Source organism: Sorex fumeus, unplaced genomic scaffold (assembly GCF_029834395.1).
Source record: "Sorex fumeus unplaced genomic scaffold, SorFum_2.1 ptg000051l, whole genome shotgun sequence".
NCBI classification, from domain to species: Eukaryota; Metazoa; Chordata; class Mammalia; order Eulipotyphla; family Soricidae; genus Sorex; species Sorex fumeus.
Window position 1 is genome coordinate 11,177,497 of NW_026606108.1, and position 17,548 is coordinate 11,195,044.

The following is a 17,548-nucleotide window of genomic DNA, read 5'->3' on the forward strand; positions in this document are numbered from 1 at the left end:
GGACTGCTGTGACACGGGAGGTTGTGTCACTGGACAGCAGTGACACTGAGTCTGGCACCTGTGATTATTTGACGATGATTCGTTTTAGCCCTAGAGCCATGCCCAGGAGTGCTGAGGAGTACTCCTGGCTTGGTGCTCAGGAGTGATTCTCGGTAGTGGTCAGGGGATCATACTCTGTTGTGGGGATCAATTCCAGGCCTTCTGGGCCCTCTGCACCTGGTAACTGCTCACTGCATCTGAATCCCTTTGATTCCCCCAAATGGGGCTTGTGACTGAATGACAGGAAGTCACCCGACATTTTCTTAGAGCACCAATTTTATTCAAAGAGTCTTTTCATTTATTTATTTATTTATTTATTTATTTATGGCTTTTTGGGTCACACCTGGCAATGCACAGGGGTTCCTCCTGGCTCGTGCACTCAGGAATCACTCCTGGTGGTGTTTGGGGGAACCATATGGGATGCTGGGAATCGAACCCGGGTTGGCCACGTGCAAGGCAAACGTCCTACCCGCTGTGCTATCACTCCAGCCCCCAAAGATTCTTTTCAAATATCTTTTCAAATAATATAGAGAGAAGTGATGGGCTAGAATGCCACCTATAGGTACATGGGTCCCATACTGTGATCTGAGAGGGACCTGGGTCGCCTTGGGGGACGGGCCCAGTGCCCACCTCGCTCTTGGCCTTCAAGAGCCAAATGGGGGGCATCTGCCAAGTCTATTTCAGCGGGGGCTGGGGGCCAAGACAGGAAGAAGGCACTTCCGGATCATTAACCCGGTACTCTGCCTCAGTTTCCTCAGTGGGGAGGTTCATCTGTCAATTTGATGGGATAAATGAGCCTGCTCCCTCCTAAGTTTCCAAAGCACCGTTCTTTTGTGGTGTTAATTTGTTAAGTCCTCTGACTAAGTGAGAATAGCAGCGGGTGGGGTGGACCCTGACCCAACATTAAAGTTAATTAGAAATGTCATCCTCAAGCAGGGAACATTTCCCCTGAGCAAGGAAAGGGACATGAATATTTCAGAGCCCCTCCAGTCCGGGCTCCCGCCACTCCCACTCGCCTCGGAGCCACACTTGGCTTCACGCATCTCCACCACTTTCTCCCCAAGCCTCTGCTCCCCCTCCTGCTCAGGTCCATGAAAAATTAATTTCCTCCCCGACCCGAAGAGCAGCCTCAGAATCAGAGCGGAAAGTGGGGCGGGAGGGAAGGAAGCATTTCTGGAAAACATCAGTCAGGAACGCCAATCCTGGGCCTGACACCTTGGTGAGGGTGTCCTCTCTGGAGCCCAGCTCTGCCATCACCCTGGGTGGCGGGGAGGGGCGGTCAGACTCCTGGGGTGTCCAAGTGGATCCTTGGTGGGTGAGAGATGCACAGCTTGCTCCTTGCTGGATGCCGCCCTGCTGCAGGCCCAGGAGGGACCCAGGCCCGGAGCTTGTCTAGTCCAGAGACCCCAGAGAGACCTCTGGGCTGCATGGCTGGAGCTCTGAGCCGCCCTGGGGAGGGCCTGGGGCTGCCCCTCTCAAGGTCAGTTTAAGGGCCCAGCAGGAGTGCCCCAATGCAGTGCTGCAGACAAGGGAGAGGCCAGAGAGGGCGCAAGGGAAGGGGCCAGCAAGAGAGGAAGAAGGAGGCACCCGAGAGAGCACGACCGACCCCCCTCCCCCAGGCTGTGGGAATGTGTCCACCCTCACCAGGAGCCAAGCTGGGGGTCCCTCCCTGCTCACCCGCTTCCTCCTGCCCTGGCAGGCAGGGTGGGGGTGGGGGCAACCGGTTCCTACTTAATGAGGCCTGGTGTATGAGCAACAAGACTCGGAGGGGCAGACTCCAGCACTGCCAGATATATGGTGAGTACTGTTGCTAGTGCCATCTCGTCGCCGGGGAAACTGAGCCAGGATCGTCCATTGCCCAGGGACTCACATTTGCTAGTCGGAGGCCAGGCTCCACCGTCCAGGCCTGCAGCACCTTGCTGGCATTGCTGAGAAGTGGGCTGAGGAGCGGGCCAGGCAAAGGGGACCGTGGGCTGTGCAGCTGGAAGGAAATTCTTTTATTTTATTTGGGGTGTGGGGGGCACACCTGACTGTGCTCAGGGCTTACTCCTGGCGCTGTGCTCAGGAATTGCTCCCGGCAGGCTTAGGGGACCCTATAGGATGCCAGAGATGGAACCTGGGTCAGCTGCATGCATGGTGAACGCCCTCCCCATTGTACTATGGCTCCAGCCCCTGAAGGACCTTTGAACCCTGCTCGAATGTGGCCCACAGCCACGGAGGGTGGGGCCAGCACCTGAGTCCCTGGGAGGCAGCTGGAACGGGGTCATCCTGCAGGGCAACCTGATGCCCTGACTCGACTCCCAAGGAGGCAGGTTTGCATCCTGGGTCTGAAGGAAGAAGAGTCACCAGGAGAACAGGAATAAGGTGGTGACCCGAGGGGGAATCAGTGCCTGTCTCAAGGGCCATGTGTGCTGTGGGGCTGGGAGGTCCCTGTGGGCCCAGGAGAGCCTGTGGGGCTTGGCAGGGAGTAGACCGTCTGGGCTTCCATGGTGCTGACTGTGGGGTGACTGCAAGGCTGCTTGACTTTGCAGGATCCTGCTCAATGCTGTGGTATGCACCCTTTCACTGCAGGCACCCCTGGGGACTGGCCTGCTCCGGGCTGCAGGGTCCCAGTGGCCAAGGACACCTGGGACCTGTCCTCCGTGGATTCATCTGAGTCCAATGTGATGCGTGTACAAACCAGCCACAGGGCAGCAACTTGTCATCATCAGGGTCCTGCGGGGAGGCCATGGGCTGGGCCCCAGGTCAAGGGGGGCCTCACGCTTTCCCCAGAGCTTGGTCAGGAGGTTGAAGCCATCCTTCCAGCCTGCTGCTCTTTTTTGACCCGTGTCCTCCAGCCCTCAGTGAGCCCTGTGCGAAGTGGGGGCAGGCAGAAAGCAGGCACAGGAGTGGGGTCCTCCCTGTGCCTCCAGCCCGAGAGGCCCCTGCAGGCATGGGCCCAGGTGTTGGTCCTCTCCTCTCTCTCACTTGGTGGGAGGAAGCAGGAAGTGGCCCCTGGCACACACGGCAGCCCTGAACTTGGCGATGTCATCGCACTCGCCCGTCAGCACCGGGCATAGACAGCACCCACTCGTCTGGCATGTCAGGGCACTGTCCTGGCAGGACCAGGCAGGAACTTAGACAAAGCCTTTCTGCAACTCTCCATTTGCCACTGAACACCGGAGGTGGTGATGGGCCCATTTTGCAGGTGGGAAAGCTGCATCTCAGAAGGCCGAGTGTCTAATAAAACCAACACCCAATGCTCCCAGGAAGAGGCCACATGCTGTGGGGTCCCAGCAATGCCCCGGGTGGGGTGGGGGTGGGGGGCAGGAGGTGATGTTCCAGTAACTGGGTTTTATTCTGCTTCGAAAGCCCTGGCCCGACTCAGCACCCAAGGTCTGCATCCCACACACAGCAGAGCCGGGGGGCAGAAAGCCCGGACCCTTCCTCAGTGGCTTCCGCCCTGGGTCCAAGATCCGGTGGAAAGGAAACAGTTCCCCAGTTTCAAATCAGGCTACACCCAGGCACCCATCACAGACCGTCTCTGGGAAGGTCAAGGCGGTCCCAAGAAGCTGTCCTCTCCGGTCCCCGGAGGAAGAGGGAGCTGACTGCTGTTCTGGGACTCATTCCTGCCCCACCCGTGGGCCCGGGTGCGACCAGGACGGGCGGGGGCCGTCCTCACCACCACCCACTGTTCTTTTCTGTTCCCTGCCTTGCAGTGCGGAAGCAGGAAATTATAAAAGTGACAGAGCAACTGATTGAAGCCATAAGCAATGGAGACTTTGAGTCCTACACGTGAGTCGGCGGGCCCGCATGCATGTCCGTCTGGCTGCTGCCCGGCCCCCACGCTTCCCCGCCCGCTGCATGTGGCTCACAGGCAGCGCCAGTCTCTGGCTCGCATTTGACCTTGATGCTTCGCTGATGCTTCTGTTCCCAACACTTCTGAAGGCCCCGTGCTCCCCGCCCTCTCCCCCTGCTCCTCACGTGAACAGGACAGGTGGGGTTTGTTCCCACGCAGCGCTGACCTAGGCCCTCCTGAGCCCACAGGGACGGGTGAGGGGACAGAAGCCCCCAAATCATCACGGACCCGACCTAGCAGTGGGAGACGTTCTGCAGTGGCAGGGCTGGGTGGCTGGGTGCTAAGGCTAAGACTACAGCGCCCCCTGGTGGTCATTGAACCCTCTGCGCTGACCCTGAAGGGGGCCCTCGGCATCTTCAGGCTGAGAACTTCACGTCTGCCTGGGGCCGGAGTCCTCGCTGTGCCCTTTGGCAGACGGAAGCTGCCAACCGTAGCTGACTGAGCCCCGCCCGTGGGACTAAGGCGGAGTGGAGATCAGGTGGCGGGGTTGCTCCCTGGCAGCCTGCTGGTATCCACGAGAGCTGCCATTCGTCTCCTCGGGGCTTGGCATGCCAGCAGTGACTAACTAGGTGTGCCCAGCTGGAGGCTGCCACAGCAGTGGTACTTGGGGTGGGAGCAGGGGCACCTCGGAAGGAGCTGGCGTGAGCCCGAACCTGCGTGTCTGCATGGCACACACTTGTCTGTGTGCATGCACGTTTATGGTGGCACAAAGGCTATGCACAGGTGTGTTGTGTGTGTGTGTGTGTGCGTGTGTGCGTGTGTGTGTGTGTGTGTGTGTGTGTGTGTGTGCTATGAAGCAATGCTTGCAACTGATCCTAGGAGATACTAATCTTGCCCTGGCACAGGAGATCGAGGATAGCAATTAGAACCTGTACCTGGACGGTCCTGACCCAGGTTTGATTCCTGGTACTACCTGGTCCTCTGAGCACCCCCAAGTGATTTTCTGGTGTCTCCCAGTACCTGTGGGGAAGTCCCTGGAACCCTCCAGCACTGCCAAGGTGACCAGGACAATCCCCAGCAACACAGGACCGAACAGCACCGTGACCACTGCCAGCCTGGCTGGTTGGGAATCACGAGAGTGGCCCCAGCCCCCTGAGCACTGCTTGGCAGTCCCCTGAACTCTGCCAGGGAGCGCCTAGGATGACCCTGCAGGGGCACAGCCAGGAGAGAGGGGGCATCTCTGCTGTCTCAGAGGCAGCCCGTGGGCCTGGGAGCGCCAAACAGCCCTTCCATAGCTCCCCTTGGGCAGACTCCAGGTCCTGATCAGGTCACGTAGCGGGGGAAGCTGGCCCTGTCCACTCTGCTCTGCTCTGCACGCTCTTAGCTCCAGCAGCAGGAGGCCAGGAGGGGGACTGAGATTGCTCAGAGGGAGCCCCTCCCTGCAGCGGCCTCATGCCATCTGAGGTTAGGAGGGCGACTTTGCAAGTCTAAGCATGCCCCATGCCTGCCTGTGCCATCTGGGGGACTCTGAGCTCCCAGGAGAATCCCAGGGACAGGAGGACAGAACAGGGTGGGGACAGATGTCTTGCACAGCCCATTAATCCAGTCCCTGCACTGTGCCACTGATGTGAAGAGAAAGGGACCAATCCCGCCGGAGGATGAGGCAGGGATCCCAAGGTACCGCCACCTGGGAGGTGCCTTTTCTCTCTCTCATCAGCGCCACCTGCTGGGGGCTTCTATCCAAGCAGCAGTCCCAGCCCACTGCACTGGACGGAGTGCCAGGCCTTTCGGGTCCAAGCTGTCCACCTCTGAGGCGGGGGCAGCCAGGCCCGTTCACACACTCGAAAGACTTGAGGGCGACCCCGCTCAGCGCCCCCTCCTTTGGCTTCCTCTCCCCAGGAAGATGTGTGACCCCGGAATGACGGCTTTCGAACCCGAGGCTCTGGGGAACCTGGTGGAGGGCCTGGACTTCCATCGATTCTACTTTGAGAACCGTGAGCAAACCCTTTTCTCAGGCTGCCTGCCGTCTGCTCTCGTGCGTGCGTGTCCTGCCCTGTGGCGCAGCAGGGTGATGGCAGGGCCCCCGGGGTGGGGGTTGGGTGCAGGGCAGAGGCAGAGCCTGTGAGGATGGGGCTGGGCACGTCTCGGGCCCTCTAACTGCGGGTTCCAGACATGAGGTGTGAGCGAGTCGGCCCTGGATGGGCCCTATGTGCGGACCTGGTTGCTTTCCAGGCAGCTCCTACACCTGGCTCCGGGGGGTGGGGGTGGGGGGCTCCCAGCTACTCAGGGCCACATGTTGAGTCATGGGTGCTCAGCGCTCACTGCTGCAGGGCAGCGGGGGCGGGAGGCCTGCGCTCACTCTGCTGTGCCTTGCCTGTGTGTCCAGCTCTCTGTCTGCGCGTCTGTCCTTTGGAGAGAGACCCTGCAGGGGCCGGTCAGGAACCTCTCGGGGCATCTCCTGGGGCCACCCAGGGCTCCCCCCTGCTGTGTCTGTCTCCCCTGGGCCAGGGCGCCGAGGACTTGGGCCAAAGTGCACGCAGAGTGGAGGCAGGCTGGGGGGGGCGGTCCTAGGAAGTTCTGGTGGGCTTGGGGGGCTGCCCTGGGCCCCAGAAAGGGAAGGGAGAAAGTCCCCCAGCAGCTCTTCGTCTCCTCCTGGTTCCGTGGCAAGAGAGTCGGGCCCTTTCTGAGTTCTCTTTCCGTATATCAGGTTCCATCTAGAGGAGAGACCGCGGGCTGCCAGCCCAGACACCCCTACACCTCCGAGCTCACCTCTGCCAGCAGGAGGGGGGGGCCCAGGCTTCGAGCCTTGGCGCGGGAGAGCTGGGCTCGCAGGCACTGGCCGAGCCTTAGCAACCATGTGAACCACTTCACTTCTCCAAATAAATTCATGGAAAGCAACTGAGTGCAGGAAATATTTTCCTCAGAGCAGTAGAGGGGGCACTGGCACAAGGTAAAAAATAAAGAGATTTAATAATCCAAGTGGGCTCCAATGGTCCATCTAACAGAAGGGGAAACTGAGGCGCAGAGAGAGGCTGTGACTTGCCCAGAGGAGCCTGGACCATTAGTTGTAGAACCTGACTTCCTGCTGCGCCCTTCCCTGCACCCCTCTTGTCTGCTCAGGGGAGCCCTCAGCCAGACACTCCCCAGTACTCCCTCCGTCGTCCAAACATAGCGAGACCTGGGCTCAGGGGCACCCCCAAGGCTTCTAAAGGAGGAGGTTAGCTTCTCCCTGGGCAAGTCCCACACAAACAGAATTCAGGAGGAGGCTGCACCCCAATGATTCCCTATGCCCCAAGCTCTGGGGCTGCCCTCTGAGGCCACCTTTACAATGGTGTTTTCTGGGCCCACGGTCAGCCTCCCACTCCTACAGAGCAGAACAGAGGCTCAGGGGGTGGCCTGGGGGGCCCACAGAGAGAGGGCATGAGGTTACTGGCCCGTGCTCCCCCAGAACCCGGTTCCCTGGGCTCCAGGCTAGAAGAACGGATCATAGCAAAGCCTCCCTGAGCCAGACCGCAACCCAGCCTCTGCAGACCCCCACTGGCCTCTCTCAGCCCTCGTGGTGAGGGAGGGAGGGAGGCCCCACTCGAGGGTGGTTACTTCTTTACAAGTGGGAATGGCCGCAAGGCCAGTGCCTGCATCGTGCTGGGCTCTGGGCTGTTGTGGTTCCTTAAGGCAGCCCCACCTGGCCTCTCTGACCTCTATTAGATCTCAGGCCCAGCTGGGAGAAGTCAGATGGCTTCTCTGGACCTCGGTTTCTCCATCTGCCAAATGGGTGCCGTGGCCAGCTCTCATGCCCCCTGGGGAGCCCCGGATGCTGTCTTGTTCAGAGGTTTCCTTGCTTCTGTAGAAGGAGTGGCCTGAGTGGCCTCTGACCTTGAGGTCATTCCTCAGCCGGGAACTCAAGCGTCTGATATCCCCTCTGTTGGATGCCTAGAAACTCAAGTCTTCTTTTCCACGTGTCTAAGACTTGGGCTTTGGGTCCCTTCTCCCCAGACAGGGTGTGGTTCGATTATCATTTGAGAGGCAGATGCTGCCGTTTGCTTTCAGTGACCCTGAAAATCAGCAACAACACGTGTCCTCGGGAAATCAGTGCCTTGGAACCCGGGTGAGGCACCAGAATGTGGGCAGGGGTGGGCAGGGGGCTTTGAGACGACAGAGTCAGGGATGCTGTCTCTAAGGGTAGGGACGGGGAACCTATTGAAATCAGCATCTCCAAAGCTGACGGCTCTGCAGCCCAGGTCCTGATGTGCTCTGTCCAGCCCTGCCTTCGGTCATTGCCCAGGTCCTGATGTGCTCTGTCCAGCCTTGCCTTGGGTCATTGTCTTGTGCTTTTCTTTCCTAGCTTGCTGAAAAAATAATAGAGCATTCCTAAAACCAAGTAATAATCCTACAATAAAATGGTGGCTCACATTTCACATAGAAGGGGCTGGTCTCAGGTATGTCTGCCATGATTATCATTGATATGCCTTCCCCCCCAATTCTGGAAAGTTCCATGGCCTCACCCTATGACCCCCAACACCATCCCATAATTCTAAAGTGCTCAGGTTTGTAGTATCCCCACGTTCCACGGTTTGGTGAGTGTGGCTCTGGATGCATTGCCTGTAGCTTGCAAAGTTTTAAGCCACAACCAGATGCCAATTATTTACAAGTGAGTCTTCAGGCCAGAGAGATGGTACAGATGGTAGGATGCTTGCCTTGCATGTGGGTGACCTGGGTTCCATCCCTGGCACCCTGTATAGTCCCCTGGGCTCCGCCAGGCATAGTCCTTGAGTGCATAGCCAGGAGTAAGCCCTGAGCACCACTGGGCGTGGCCTCCAAACACAGCAGCACTGTAGCACTGTCCTCCCGTTGTTCATCCTTGTTTGCTCCAGCGGGCACCAGAAACGTCTCCATTGTGAGACTTGTTACCATTTTTGGCATATCGAATATGCCACGGGGAGCTTGCCAGGCTCTGCCATAATGGGCAAGAAACCCTCGGTAGCTTGCTGGGCTCTCTGAAAGGGACAGAGGAATCAAACCTGGGTTGGCCGCGTTCAAGGCAAACACCCTACCCACTGTGCTATCGCTTCAGCCCAGGTCCCCAAACAACTAAAATAAAAGTGAGTTTTCACTTAAAAATCTAGACGTTCCGGGGGCCAGAGAGATGGTGTAGCAGGCTGGAACACATGCTTGGCACACAGGAGGCCTGCGCCTAATCCTCAATGCCACACAATCCCCTGAGCATTGCCAGGTGTGGCCTCCCCCCCTCAAAAAGGAACAATTCTAGACTTCCGGAGTCCCTGAAAACAGGTGTGTCAGAGCACCCTCTGGACAGGTCTCCACCCCAGACCCCCACCCCACCCCGTGGCTCCCAGCACAGCCCCCTCAGTCGTTCCCCCGCTGCCCCTCTGCCCTGTGATTGCCCTAAACTCCTCAGATTCTCCAGCAGCACTCTGGGGGCCTCTGCTTCTAGAACCCCTGCCCCGTGTGTGAGCCCCTAGTCTCTGAGCCTGGGCCATGATGCAGGGGAGTCTTCTAGAAGCTCTGCCTTGACCACCCGGCAGGCCTGGCCGAGCCCTGACAGGGCACTGAGGCCGGCCTAGGAGCCGCAGGGCTGGGTGGGGGTCGGGGCCAGGAGGGCGGGGCGGGGGCAGCGGCCTCCCGGCACATGTCCTCTGCCCCTCCCGTCCCCACCTCCAGTGTGGTCTCGGAACAGCAAACCGGTGCACACCACCATCCTGAACCCCCACATCCACCTGATGGGCGACGAGTCGGCCTGCATCGCCTACATCCGCATCACGCAGTACCTGGACGCGGGCGGCATCCCGCGCACCGCCCAGTCGGAGGAGACCCGCGTGTGGCACCGCCGGGACGGCAAGTGGCAGATCGTGCACTTCCACAGATCAGGGGCGCCCTCCGTGCTGCCTCAGTAAGAGCCCCTCCTCTCCCCACGCCCACCCCGCCCCCACCTCCCCGCCGTGCTCGCGGACCCCAGGAGCGGAGAGGGGCTGGCGTGGGGGCGGGGGTGGGGCCCGCCCGAGAGGAGCCAGGAGGAGGCGGGTGGTCGGGGCCGGCCCCACGGAAGCCCCACTGTCCCCTCCCCCTCCCGTGTCTTGCAGTTGAGGCGCCGGCCGGGGCGCAGGGCTGCCGAGATCCATGCAGAGACTGCTGGCTTCTCCCGCTTGGATCGTGCTGGAGCCCCCCTCCCCCCTGCCCCCTCCCCCCCCGCCGCCCCGTGCACCCCGGGAACTGCCTGCTGGCGGATCAGTCACGACTTCGGAGCCGCGGGCCAGCTCTCCGCCCCCCCAGCCCTCTCCCACTCGCTTCCCTCAGCCAGGGCGGGCCTCTCCGTGCTGCGCCCCCCGGAGCCCCCCGCCTCGAGCTGGGAGACGACGGGGCCGTCTGCCCGTCCCCTCTCCCCGGGGACTCCTCTTGCGGGTTCCCCCGGGACCCCCCGCAGGTGACTCCCCGTTCCCAGAGGGGGCGACGGCAGACCCACACGCCTGCCTCCGGGCAGCCTTGCCCCTCTCGTGCCCGCCTGGGGGTCCCGCCGACCCTTCCCCCCCCCGCGGTGTGGGGGCGCAGCATCTCAGGGTGCCCCCCTGTCCCCCCTCCCTCCGGCGCCTGGCCCGCGCGCCCCTCTGACCCTCGCCCCCCATCCCACCCCGCCGTCCGCTCGACCCCAGGGAATTCCAACTTCATCCAAGGGAGAGCGCCTGCCCGTGCTCTGGGCGCCGAGGACCGCCGCCGTGGAGTTCCCCTTCCACTGGCCCGCATGCCTTTTTCTAGCCAAACTTCTGTGTGTTTCGTAAACGGGTTTCGCGTTCCTGGGTTTGTGTCATCGCTTGACCTCTCGCTCCCGTGCGGGGCTGGACTGGGACGGTGCGGGAGACGGTGCGGGTAGGGGGTGGTTCTAGGTCTTCCTTCCCTGTCATCTAACAGGGCCTCGGCCCCCTGTCCCTCCCCCCCCCCGGGGGACAGGGCCCCCCCAGGGGGACAGGGCCCCCCTGACCTTTGGGTCCACGAGCTCTCAGGATTTGCTGGAGAGCCGCTGGAGCAGGTGGGGGAGCGGCGGGGGGGAGGGGGGGCGGGGCTTCGGCTGCACTTTCCCACGCCGGCCTCGCACACTAGGGTCCTCCCCACCATGCCTCCTGGGACATGTCCCCTCCCCCCACACCCTGAGCTGTGGGGCAGGCGGGGGGGGGGGGGCGGGGGGGGGGGTTGAAGGACACTAGCACGTGTCCCCAGCGGGGCTCCTCTTCTGACACCTGTGGGCTGCACACGGGGTGGTCAGGGTCCCCCTCTCCATCCCCGCTCAGGTTGGCCCCATCCCTCTCCCTCCCTGGGACTGACTGGGATGTGAATGCCTTGGCATACCCTCTAGGAGCTCCTCTCTGCACCGTTTTCTTTGCATGACTTTTTATGCAGTATGTATGTTGAATCAAAAGAAAAAAGAAAAAAAAGAAAAAAAAAGAAGAAAAACACTCAGCCAAACCAATCTATGTGTTCTGAACAGCAGCAGCAGCGACAATGTTAGAGGCTGTTCTCTGTCCAGCTCAGATCCCCCCCGCTGCCGCTTCCTGTGCTTCTGGCCTCTGTGTGGCCCTGTTTGCCAGCATGAGGTGCCATTCCTTCAGGAAGGCTGGGGGTGGGGGGTGGGGAGCGACAGTCACGTCCCAGGGATTCTGAGGAGGCCCCCGGATCCCCCAGACCTCTGTGTGCTGGGTGTGAGGAGCCTCCTGGCTAGGGGCCTCCCGGGTGCCCCCGGTAGCTGCGTGCTGAGCTCTGAGCTCCGCGGCTCTGGGGGCCAGGCTGGGGGCAGCCAGGGCTGAGGCTGCCCACGCCCCCCCCCCCCCCCCCGGGCCCAAATCAGCCTCCAGGGCCTGGCCCGGGATGCGCTGCTGTTTGCGCCAGGAGGGCCCAGGGACCCCGTGTCCCGGGAGGCCGCCATGCTGCGGCCTCCCTGTCCAGTGCCCATCCCTGCAGTCCTTCCCAAGCGAAGGGGAAGGCATGGTCCCCAGCCCACCCGGCCTCATCAGCTCCTGCCAGCCGTGTCGCAGGACCCGAGGCTGCGGTGAGAGGCGGGCTGACCGCCGTGTGAGCTGAGACGGCTGTCGCTGGACTAGCCACCGCAGCCCTGTCTCTCCCCGGGCCTGGCCAGTCCCAGCCTCCCCCCTGCCCCTCATTTCCCCTCCTGGTGCCTGTCAGCTGCGTCTCAGCAGCGACTGGGGGAAAGAGCGTGGCTCGGGGGTCAGCAGGAGTCCCTGTCCAGCTCTCAGTGGACCTGCTGTCCCTTTTTGCCTCTGGCTCTCCGTTTTCTCATCAAAGGAAACTGGGCCAGAGGCTCCGCAGACCTGCCTCATGCTCACCCACCCCGCTGTGCCCCTCTCCAAGCTCCAGAGAAGGGGCCGACGTGGCCCCACTGAGGAGGCCACGTGTCCGGGTGGCAGTCAGGGCTGTAGCCCACAGGCACTGGGCAAACCCGAGGCAGCCAGCAGAGGTCCAGATGGCCAAACTCGACCCCCCCCCCCCAACACCCACTGGAAACACACACACACACACACACACACACACACACACACACACACACAAAATCTGGCCCTAAGACAAAAGTTCGACCCCAGCTCAGACACATTTACATCCAGGGAAGTGTCTGCGGGGCTTGGTGCCAACCACAGCCCAAATCCCATGGCCCGTGGCCTCCTGACTCCCTCCAAGGAGGGGGATCTTGGGGGTGGGGGGGGACGTGAGTGCCAGGCGCTCCATGCTGGTTCTCTGTTACTATTCCTTTGGGATTTTGTTTCGGTTCTCCCTCCTCCCCAACCCCCTTTTTAAAAACTCTGTGGCTGTGAATTTGAATGATCACTGCTCAAACTTTCTGCTACTGCGGGGAGGGGAAGGGACGTCTATTTTATTCTTGGTGTTTTCAGTGCAATAAATAGCTACAAACTTCCGTGCACTCGTTGTCTTCCTGCCTGGGGGCCCGAGCCGGGCCCTGGAGGTTTTCATGGGTTTCGTTCCGCAACGCCTTCCTCACCAGGGCCAAGCCCTGGCCTCCTCTGCCAGGGTGGGCTCAGGCCCAGACCCATCTCAGAGTCCTAGAGTGGCTCGGGGCGGGGGGGGGGGCTCCTCACAGTACACCTCATACAGGGACAATACCGTCAGGGGCCCCAGGCAAGGCTTCTGTCTCATGAGCTTCAGTTTCCCATGAAAGGTGAAGAGATCGTCCCAGAAGTGTCCTGACCCAGAGCCGCATCCCCTGAATGGGTTAGAGGATGGGGTGGGGGAGGAAGAGTCGTCTCAGGACCCGTGGCTGGAGAAGGGGGTGTTTGAGCCTGCAGCTGCCGGGGGCCAGCCCAGAGCACAGGGCCACATGGGGCCATCATGGAGAGGTGACAGACAGTGCTGCTGTGTTGACCTTCCGAGAAATGCCAGGCATACTGAGGACTGGCCACTCCCACTTTGAGCGAACCCCATCGAGGGGGATGATCCCACAGCCCCTCGGCCTGCCGGTCACCCTGGGGTCCATCCTCACCACTGTGTGTGAGGGGCTGAGGTGCCCTGACAGGTGCGCACCCTCCCCAGGTGGGAAAGAAAATGCGGCAGATGACGGGGGTGGCGGGCGCCTTATGCTCAGTGGCCCTGCGCCGGCTGGTCTGAGGGCCCGGGTTCCCGCTTCTTTGGTGCCCAACTTGGACCCAGTCCCACTGCTACAGACACCACCCAGGGCAGCCGAGGTGGTGGGGCCCCAACACACAGGCCTGTCCACGGCACCGGCCACTCGCAGCTCTCCTGTCTGAGGTGAACACCAGCAGCTGCTGCATTAGCACAGCCCCGCTTCTAGGGCAGCCCACACACCCTGTTCCACTGGGGTTCTTAGAACCCCCCACCCCCCCATTCCTTCCAGCCTCCTTATTAAACTCCAAACCTGCCTCTGGCCGGGACTCCCCTCTCCCCTGCACTGGGTGTCCACTAGGTGTCGCTGTCTCTCCCCCTGTCCCCACCACCCGGTGTCTTTACCAGGAAGCACCCCCACCCTGGCACGCCCAGGCTGAGAGTCCTGAGGGAGGCCTGCCGCCTCTGTCTGCGTCCCCAGTGAACTCCACGGAGCAACCAGGGTGGGACAGTGGCATCCATGCCCAGAGAGTGAGTACCAATGTTGCACGGGAGTAGACATGCGATGTGGCTGCCCCCTAGTGACTGTGCTGACCCTGGGCATCAGAGTCCTGGCTCTCGCTTGGTGGATGCTCTCCTTAGGTGGAAGGGTAGGTAGGTAGGAGGGAGGAGACTCTCTCTCTCTCTCTCTCTCTCTCTCTCTCTCTCTCTCTCTCTCTCTCTTTTCTTGTTGAGTCACACCCGGCGATGCTCAGGGGTTACTCCTGGCTCTGCACTCAGCCATTACTCCTGGCAGAGCTCTGGGGGACCATGTGGGATGCTGGGAATTGAACCTGGGTCAACCTTGTGCAAGGCAAACACCCTACCCACTGTGCTATCGCTCAGGCCCCAAGGGAGGTGACACTCTTTGCCCTTCTGGACACTTGTTGGCCATGCATGTTGCCATGCTCGTGGGAGTCCACATCCAGGCCCTGGCCTGCATATTCCTGGCAGGATTTCCAAAGAGCAAGATGCTCGGGGCTGCGGGGCGCAGAGTGTGTGGGAGCAGGAAGGAGGAGGAGGGTGTTCACAGCTGTGCTGGATGTGGAGGGGGGAGTGTTGTGTAGGCTGAGTTGATGGAGACCTCAGCACTGAGCAGTGGGTCAGGCAGGGGAGCAGGGAGAAGAGACAGGGAATCAGAGGGCCAAGGGACACTGTGCAGGCGGGGAATAGGGGGACATGCCTGTGCAGGGCACAGGGACCCCAAACCCTGGATGTGGGTACCCCCACCCCTGGAATCCCCGTTGGTCAGCTCAGGAGGCCTCACCGGGCAGGCGCTGGAAGGGACAGCCCCCTCCCCGCCCTTCGCTGCTCCAGCCCAGGCCAACCTGGCCCTGCCTTCCCTCCCTTCCTGGGCCTCACTTGGGGGGACTACAGGGGAAGCCAGAGTCACTCTCCTGAGGCCATTCCTCTCAGTGGGCCTCAGTTTCCTTATGGTCATGGAGACGGTGAAACTGGACATGGGTCCAGAGCACAGGCCTGGCTGCAGCCGAGTCCAGATGTTTCACTTCGGGCCGAGTCCAGATGTTTTGCTTCGGTTCGGCAGACAGACAGGACATGGATGGGAGGGACGCAGCGGGCTGGGCAGGCCTCCAAGCAACGGTAGCTTCTGGAAGCACCCCTCCCTTGGTCCCCCGTCACTGGGAGCCAGAAGAGCCAGTCAGCAGGCAGCCCTGCCCATGCCTTTCCACCTGGTTCCATCCATACTGACCATTGACTCCTCCCAGGACCCCGATTGCCAACCAAGGCTTCAGAAGCCTGACCCCAGGACAGAGTTAAGGTCAAAGTAAAGCAGGGACGGTGGGGGTTGGGGGGAGCTTGGGGAGAGCAGAGGATTTTAGAGGATTTTATTGTGTCCCCGCCTCCTCCAGCTCTGGAGAAACCAGTTGGGGCCCACCTCATTTGCAAGACAAGGAAACTCCCACTAGGAGCACCGATTTGGACAGGGTCTGGCTCCCAAGTGGCCATGAGCTGCTTCCCTCCAGCTCCCCGTGGGCTGGGCCTGGGAGGGGACACAGAGCTCCTGGATGGGCACTCAGCTCCCGGGCAACCCCTTGTTCTACCGCGGGGGGGGGGGGGGGGGGGCGCTGAGGCCCTTCTCCCTCTGGGTGTCCTGCCCGGAAACTGGGCCTCCCTCCTGAGGGTGTGGGCTGCTTGGAGCAGAAGCTAGGCCTCAGTTTATCCATCTGTACAAGGTCCTGAGAGAATAGCCTTGCCTATAGGGGTTATTTAGAACTCTGATCAGGTTTTTTTTTGTTTTTGCTTTTGGGTCACACCAGGTGAAACACAGGGGTCACTCCTGGCTCAGCACTCAGGAATTACCCCTGGCTATGCTCGGGGGACCATATGGGATGCTGGGAATCAAACCTTGATGGACCGCGTGAAAGGCAAATGCCCTACCCATCATGCTATCACTCCAGCCCCATTAGTCAGTTTTTTTTTTTTTAAATACACGCTAAGTACCCAGTGTTTTATTCTGCTGCAGGGGGAAATAGTCTCTGGCCTGGGCATCTGATGATCTGATGACACTGGACTTCAGAGAGGGGCAGGAGTAGACTCACCACGGCACATGGTCTGGAGGGGGAGAGAGATGGGCTGCTGACCAGCGTGAGGCAGGCCCAGGGCTCCAGCCAGCCTCGATTCTTTCCTTTCTCCCCCCGCAGCAAAGCTGGACCCTGCAGGGCAGGGCTGGGAATAGAGGTGTTTTAGACCCCTGCAGCTTGTGGGTCGGGGTGGCGACTGTGCTTTGTCCTAAGGAGAAAGTCAAACTCTTGCCAGGTGCCAAGGATCCTTAGGCAGCACTAGAGAATAAGACCAGCATCTGGAATGCCTCAGGCCCCAGAAATCAAACTTTCCATGAACCACCAATAATAAAATGAATGTGGGGCCAGAGCAATAGTATGTACAGCAGGTAGGGTTCTTGTTTTGCATGTGGCTGACCTGGGTTTGATCTCTGGCATCCCATATGGTCCCCCAAGCACTGCCAGAATTGATCCCTGAGTGCAGAGCCAGGTGTGAGCCCTGCGCACTGCTGGGTACGGTTCCCAAACAAACAAAAGCAATTAATGTGGAGATCTAGACCCTTGTGACTGAGTTCCACAGCATCCGAGGGGCTCAGGCTCTCTAAGCTCCGTGCTGGCTATCCCAGGAGCCACCAGCCTAACATCCCCCACGCAAAGCTAGAGGCCAGCTGTGCTGTGGTCCTTCCAGCTGCATACCAGGAGGACAGGGAGGGACCATGCCCAGGTGTGTGTCGCTGAAGAGCCTGAGTGTCCACCCCCTGGCGCCTTGCGTGCGGGAAAGAGCCTGGACTCTGTCTCAGCAGCTGGGTTGGCTGCCAGGAGCAGCAGGTATCAGACCGCAGCAGGGAGATGGAGGGGTGGCCTCAGAGGATGGACAGGAAGTTAATGGACAGGATGGACAGGAAGTCCAGCTGGTGAAGGAAAGGAGCTGGAGCAGGGAGCCTGGGCTGCTCGCCGCCCACACAGAGATGAACTTGGCTGGGTGATGAAGGACTCCAGGAGGCTGAATCTCAGTATGAGATTCAGGAGTTATCCGTTGACCTTCACTTCACCTGGGGAATATGACTGACTTCCTGGTATGGTGAGGTGCCCTCCCCCCAGCACCCCCAGTCCCCACTGTGCTATCGCCTTACTGGGCGGAACACATCTACATGACCAGCGCCACCTCAGCAATTCTCAGCCAAGTTATAGAACAGGAAGGAAGGTTTCAGGAACCATCCTCAACCCCAGCCAGACAGCTCTGCTTCCTCCCAGGGTCCCTGATCTGCTGCTGGGACAGGAAACTGAGCACTGAAGGGGGGGAGGGGTTCCAGGGAACATGGGCAGGCCCCCCTGAGCTCAGCTGCCTTACATCTTCTGAATCAGTTGCCTGCATTAAAACATGGGAAACTTCGGGACCTGAGCAATAGTACAGCGGGGAGTGCATTTGCCTTGCACACGATGGACCTGGGTTTGATCCCCAGCATCTCATGTGGTCCCCCAAGCACTGCCAGGAGTAATTCCTGAGTGCAGAACCAGGAATAGCCCCTGAGCGTCTCCAGGTGTGACCCCCCCCCCCCCCAAAAAAAAAGATAAA

At 60.5% G+C, this 17,548-nt stretch overlaps 1 protein-coding gene across 2 annotated transcripts in view; it reads left to right on the forward strand.

Annotated features, from left to right (window-relative positions):
- Positions 1–10,075, forward strand: part of CAMK2A (calcium/calmodulin dependent protein kinase II alpha) — a 54,515-nt gene extending 44,440 nt beyond the window's left edge. For both annotated transcript variants that reach the window (XM_056124626.1, XM_056124627.1), the window contains 4 exons: positions 3,738–3,813; positions 5,717–5,811; positions 9,497–9,725; positions 9,916–10,075. In XM_056124626.1, coding sequence (XP_055980601.1) covers positions 3,738–3,813; positions 5,717–5,811; positions 9,497–9,725; positions 9,916–9,919 — 404 coding nt within the window. In that variant the 3' untranslated portion in view covers positions 9,920–10,075. The remainder of the gene's footprint in view (positions 1–3,737; positions 3,814–5,716; positions 5,812–9,496; positions 9,726–9,915) is intronic.
- The last annotated feature ends 7,473 nt before the right edge of the window (positions 10,076–17,548 follow it).